This window comes from Rhinichthys klamathensis, unplaced genomic scaffold (assembly GCF_029890125.1).
Source record: "Rhinichthys klamathensis goyatoka isolate OS25496 unplaced genomic scaffold, OSU_Roscu_1.1 h1tg000015l_1, whole genome shotgun sequence".
NCBI lineage: Eukaryota > Metazoa > Chordata > Actinopteri > Cypriniformes > Leuciscidae > Rhinichthys > Rhinichthys klamathensis.
In genome coordinates, this window is record NW_026606567.1 from 218,613 (window position 1) to 225,238 (window position 6,626).

The 6,626-nt window shown below is 36.5% G+C and overlaps 1 protein-coding gene across 1 annotated transcript; it reads left to right on the top strand.

Moving 5' to 3' along the window:
• Positions 1–1,845: 1,845 nt before the first annotated feature.
• Positions 1,846–6,186, top strand: si:dkeyp-69e1.8 (uncharacterized protein LOC100001340 homolog). Its single transcript, XM_056271824.1, has 3 exons — positions 1,846–2,325; positions 3,945–4,099; positions 5,279–6,186. Exons 1-3 carry the CDS (start codon positions 2,232–2,234, stop codon positions 6,068–6,070), a joined length of 1,041 nt encoding a protein of 346 aa, XP_056127799.1. The 5' UTR covers positions 1,846–2,231; the 3' UTR covers positions 6,071–6,186.
• The last annotated feature ends 440 nt before the right edge of the window (positions 6,187–6,626 follow it).

The window sequence follows — 6,626 nt, forward strand, 5'->3', positions numbered from 1 at the left end:
GATCAGATGAATACTTATCGCATCTTGCTAACCTGCCAATTATAGCTCACTTTCGGTTTCTGAATAACTTAATCAAATATGCCTGTGAATATTTTACAGTAGCATCAACTGAAGTGTTGCTTGATGCGGTGTCCAACTTGATGGGTATCAGTTGCCATAAAATAATTACTTGATGCACCAACAATTTAGTTCACCTTTAAAGTGATCATTTTAAACAAGTGATTGTTGGTAGTTTTAGAAGATGGAAAAATAAGTAAAATATATTTGCATTGATATATGTGCATTTTGCATTGACTTATTTCCATTAAATCTCAAAGATCTAAAGTGGGTTTGTTGTTATAAAATATTTTTATAAATGAATTTTCCTGATGTGTCACATACGTTGGCCTCCAAAAAAATATTTGGACGTACTGTGCCAGTCAAAAGTTTGGAAACATTAAAGTTTTTTTCTTCTCTTAATCTCACCATGACTGCATTTATTTAATCAAAAATACTGTAAACCCCCCCCCCCTGAAAATTCAGCTTTGTAATCACAGTTACAATCGAAAATATATTATAAAAGAAACAAGTTCATTTAAATTGTAATAATATTTCACATTATTAATTTTGTACAGTATTTTTGATCAAATAAATGCAGCCTCAGTGAGATTAAGAGACTACTTTCAAAAACATTAATGTTTCCAGACTTCTGAATTTCAGTGTATTAGATTGTATCAGATTTTAAACTTCAAGAGTAACTACATTTGTGTAGTTCATCACATTACCTATGATCATTTTCCATAAAAGGGATAGTTTACCAAAAAAATTACAATTCTGTCATCATTTAATCAGCCTCATGTTGTTCCAAACATGTATGAGATTCCTTTTTATGCAGAACATACAATATATTTTGACGAATGCTGGTTACCAAACTGTTCCCATTGACTTCAAATATATGGACAAAAATTACAATGGAAATCAATAGGAACTGAAACCGCTTAGTTACCAAAATTCTACAAAATATCGTTTATGTTCTGCAGACTGCAGAACAAAGAAAGTCATAATGATGTATGATCATCGTAACTGATGACAGATTTTTCGTTTTTGGGTAAACTATCCCCCACTTCATAACTATATTTTGTATTCATTTTGAAACAGTATATCCACTGTTTTATCATTTTAACCCTGAATGACAAGTGAGCTTGTGCTATTTTTCTTATGAATAAATGCAGCTTGTTTTGATATTTTTGTTCTATAATGTAAATACATGCATGCATGTGACTTAGGCTACATGTCCAAATAAATGCTGGGGTCCATTTAAAAAAACAACTAAAAGTTCAAACATTTAACTGTTTTTCTTCTGTTAGTTGGAACATTTCTTAGTTCTTTGGCAGTTTATTACAATATAACACATTATTGTATTTATGCACATACGTTGCATGATGTGTTACTAGAACACAAATGGAGTTATTGTTACTTGATACGTTCATATTTAGCCTTTTCAACCCAGAAATTCCTGTCCTGCCACTTTCCCAAGAACCATTTGTTACCACAAGATTTAATAACCCTGTGAAATGACACGACGGAAGCTAAACAGGGAAAACTAGGAGCATGGCATGCACATGTCTGAAGTATTAAGTAAGTGAACTGAGGAAGAGTGCTCAACTTCCTGTTTGTGGTTTCAGACCATAAAAATGCTGCAAACTAGCCATTTATCTAACACGTTCATGAAAACAGCATTTATTGACACACCTTTTAGAAGTCTCTGCAAAAGAGGTGTGTTTCATAGACATAGGAGGAGGAGGAGGAAGCATCACATGTTCGGGCAGAGCCACAGCAGTGTTTTGGCTGAACAGCAGGAGGAGAAACAGGAAGTGCAGAGGAACACAGAGCAGGCCAGCTCTTAAGCTCAAGCTACACACACAATAGATCAATTTCTCAGTTGAAGGTAAGCTTTTCAAGCATGTTTTATTTATCAGCTTTCACATAATCAAAAGCAGACACCACACTTTCAGTGGAAGCTGAACACTTACGTTTTGGCTTGTTTGTAAGCTGTCAGTTGAAATGAGGCAGTTTGAAAAGTGCTTTACTGCAGCTGAGGTAAGTGAAATGTGCATTTTTTCTGGCAGTCCCTCTCTGCTGAGTCATACGAATGGAATGATGTCCTCCATTTTCCCATTAGATGGCAATTCATAGTCTATACTGCACAAACAATACATTATGTTCTGTTGTGTCCTTTCAATGTGCAGACTATGGAGGGAACTACAACACAAGATGAAATGCACCAGGAGGAGAAGGAAACATCAGGAAGCAGTGAAGGAGGGTGGACAGATCCAAAGGAACGAGGTTTGGTATAATGTTTTTATCTGATTTACTAAAACAAATCACCAAGGTTTTTGTGGACGTGGTACCAGCCTAATACCTTGCTTTTGTGCCTAGTCTGCCTACCATGGTGTTTTTGAAGTATCACTGTAAAAAGTGACTAATGTGGCCCCTTTAGTTTGCCACTTAGGTAAATTATATTTTTGGCTTGAAACAAAACAAGGTTACAAAATTTAGGTTGCATTCTTTCTTTTTTTTTGCAGTGCGAGCAAATACCATAATAAATGCATCAAGTAAACTGATACTGAAAGTGCTTTTCAGTTGTCCCACACTTAATATGACATGACGTCATCATTTTGTCCTTTTAATTGTTTCTTTCTTACATGCTTGAAACTGAGACGAACATGTTTATTTCTCTCTTGCTAATAGCAACTTACAGTATGTTCTTCACCGTCCCCCAAAGTAAAAAGGAAACCATTTTTTAGAAGATACTTTTCAGAAAACAGCCTTACTAAAAATAAAAAGCACTCGCATGAGAACAACAACAGAGCTTCATTTGTCATTTGAAACGGGTGTAACCATAACACAGCCACAATGTTTAATTTTCACAACCTTTAGTAAATCCAATTTTGCCGTTTAAAGGGAGAGTTCACCCAACAATGAAAATTCCGTCATTTCCCTTATGTTGTTCCAAACCTGTACGACAGTGGCGGTAGCCACTGACTTCCATAGTATTTTGACTTCCATAGTATTTTTTCCTATATATGGAAGTCAATGACTACCGTCCGTCAACTGTCTGGTTACCAACATTTTTCAAAATATATCATACAGAAAGAAACTCATACAGGTTTGGAACAACATGAGGGTGAGCAAATGATGACAGAATGTTAATTTTTGGTTGAACTATCCTTTTAAGTTGCATTACGGATGTTTCGTAGGCTATCATGTGTTATGTATCAGTTCAGTCTTTAGGTGGCGGTATTGCATCAAAATTGATGTGATGCTAACAATATTGTCTTTCACTTTATTATATATAAACAATTCATGCTTGTTGCTTTGCTAAAACCAGATTTGTAATAATTTTTCACACCACTAACTGACCTTGATAAAAAATAAAAAAGAATAACAGTACAAGGCTTTAAATTAACTTTAAATAAACTGACTATGTTGTTCAGATTTTCTTATAGGCCTACATAACAAAAATCCAGCTGGTATTATTAGATAGTGTGAAGATACATTCTGTATTCAGGGATAATTTTCAAATATTGAATAAGAAGATTTTAAAATCAAACACTACAGCAAAATGCTGTAAATAGTAGCAAATGTGGACTAAAAAAAAAGTGTAAAAATGAATTTGGCATGCAATGATAAATTACAAACGATTTAATATGCCAGTATTGTGGTGGAATTTGCAGTAATTAAATGTATTAATTTTATAGATGAGATATTGCATAACCACTAACACGACAGGGGATCATGGTCCCATTTCCCTCGCATTATTTATTCAAGAGTACAACTAAAATCTAAATAAGTCAACTGAAACATTTCCTAGTATTATCGTGAGTTATTATTTAGAGGACAGTGGTTTCTTTGTAACTCTGTCTATAATAACTCAGTTTGTCTGTTTCTGTCTGTGGTTCTAGAGTTGAGACTGGTGCTGCTGGGCTCAGCGGGTAAAGGGAAAAGCACTGCGGTCGATGCCATCCTGGGCGGCCCGACATCTGAGTCCGACTGTCCTGGCCCTGAGACTCCAGTCACTGCCTGTCAGAAGAGACGCGGCACGCTGGCAGGACGACAGGTGGGTTCATGTCTCTCCTAAAACTCTACGAGGGGCCACCTGATTATTCAGTCCTGCACATGTAGTTTTTAAAAAATGTCATATCATAGAAATAAAGTTGCATCAAGGCAAGTATGTGATTTCCTATTATGTGACTAGGATATCAAAAACATTTCATAACATGTCTATGTGTAATATTTTTGTTTGTTCACATTTATATACAGTATGCACATCATAAACCGTAACAGTTATCATACACATTTTACAAATAGCAAATTTTAACTGCCTTTTTGTTTGTTTGTTTTTAGAAAAGTGCAATTATAAAACCAATAGTTTTAAAAATTGAGATGCCACCTGGGAAATTTAATTACATTTAGTTAATTTTTTTGGATGTTTAGTAAATAAATTCATATGTTAGCACAATCTATATTTGTCTACAAATATAAAACCTTTGTACCATTAAACCTTTGACTCAAAAAGATCATGAGAAACAAATAAAAAAAATAAAAATGTACACTTACATTATTATACATTAGTTAACATGAACTAACAATTTATTAATCTTAGTTCATGTTAATTTCACCCAGTAGCGTACCGTGGGGTTTCAGTCAGTCAGGGCCTTCAGTAACGACCCCCCCCCACCCGCGACAAAAGCGCGTGCATGCTAGATATAGAACGAAGAACCAAAAGCGTGTTTGAAGCGTTTCCAGGCAAAATAGAATAGGAAAAGATGTGATATTTTTATTTTGTACACGAATACATATTAATAAATTACATTTTGATGGTTGAAAGTCTAGGTTTTGACAAATTTAGATAAAAATATAATTTATAAATAAATAAATAAATATCAATTTTCAAATATTGCACCTGTCAATACAGAACGAAATATTGTGTAGTCTATTTTGCTGTCAATAGTGCTGACAGTGTCTTTATCAGTAGGCTTTATATTTATGCTTAACATGAAGTAGCCTATAGTCACCTATGAAGTCAGGATGGATTTTGATTGGCTGTCAATGTTTTTATCATTTATCAGCTGGAAAAAATGGTTCTGAAAGGGATCCCAACGATATTGTTTCTTGATGTCGTTATCGTTATAGTTGTGGTGTGGACTCTGCTATTCTTTTTTGACTGTATCCACATAGTGTTCTTTTATGCTTATTGAAAGGTCCTGTTTCTAAGACTCAGTTTTCTTCCTTGCAGGTGTCTGTCGTGGACACACCTGACTGCCTGTGCATCGAGGGTCCCACTGAGGACGTCCGCCGCCAGTTTTCACTCTGCGCGGCTTTATCGGCCCCGGGGCCCCACGCTTTCCTGCTCTGTGTCCCTGTTCACCGGCCCAGCAACCTGGAGCTCCAGATTTTGGAGACCATCGAGAAGGTGTTTGGTCCTGAAGCAGTTAGTAAACATGCAATGGTGCTCTTCACTCGCATGGACCGCCTGCCCGAGGAAGTTTCACTGGATGAGTATCTCAGCACAGAACGGGTCGACTTACTGGAGCTCGTACAGAAGTGCGGGGATCGACATCACCCGCTGCGGGCAGGAGCGAACGCAGAAGAGAAGGAGCTGGAGGAGCTGCTGATAAAGGTGGAGCAGATGGCCAAAGAAAGCGGGACGCAATTCTACACCTGCCCTCTCTTGAAGGAGGCAGAGAGGAGAGTGAAAGAGAAGGAGGAGGAGATCTTGAGAAGCAGAAGAGAAGGAGTGGAAGACGATTCGGAGGGAATAAGGGCCGAAGCAGAGAGAAGTGTGGACGATCTGGTGGTTGAGGGAATCGCAGACCTCTGCGTCTCCACGCCTGACTCCTCATTCTTACGCCGGTTGTGGGACAGCGTGGTCGGGTGGCTTCTGTGGCTCCCGAATATGGTGAGGGGCAGTACTTTACTGGGGTCGTTCGTGGGGTTGTTCGTCGGGGGGCCCTTAGGAGGGGCCATGGGAGCAACGGTGGGCTCTGTGGCAACGGAGATGGGTAGACGGAAACGAAAAACCAATTGAGCACTTGAATTTGGTAACAGCTTATTGTATTTTTCATTATCATGAAACATCAAAAAACAGATCAGATTATACATTCCAATGTGAATATAGAATTGGGTAATGAACACTATGAAATGCTTTTTTTCCCCATTACAACTAAACAATTTGAGTGAAAAGTTGAATTGAAAAATGAACATGAAGTTCAAAGTTTTAGGGTCATGCGGTTGCTTGTCATTTCTGATGCAGAAATAGTGCAGAATATTACTTTTTAAAATTAATTTGACCTTTTAACGGTTTAATTTTCAAAATCCTTAAATGTTCATTTTAGACCGATTTACAGATTTTCAGTCTATATAAAATAAATGATTTGTGTATCTGTAGGATTTTTTCTTTTTTATAAAAATCCAATGAATATATAAATGCACAAAATTCAATATATAAATTGTAAGACAAGCATAAATAAAAAAATCTAATAAAAATATGGAAAGATGCAAGGGATGTCCAGCTATGAAAGTACATTAACTTGGCTGGCATATGCAATAATGTTTGTTAATGCTATTCATTGAAAAATACTATA

Excerpts from the sequence above, each read along its gene's own strand:
- si:dkeyp-69e1.8 (XM_056271824.1), top strand. The coding sequence starts at position 2,232 with ATGGAGGGAACTACAACACAAGATGAAATGCACCAGGAGGAGAAGGAA. Across the intron at positions 2,326-3,944 it reads GACAGATCCAAAGGAACGAG|AGTTGAGACTGGTGCTGCTG; the intron begins GTTTGGTATAAT and ends CTGTGGTTCTAG. Across the intron at positions 4,100-5,278 it reads GCACGCTGGCAGGACGACAG|GTGTCTGTCGTGGACACACC; the intron begins GTGGGTTCATGT and ends TCTTCCTTGCAG.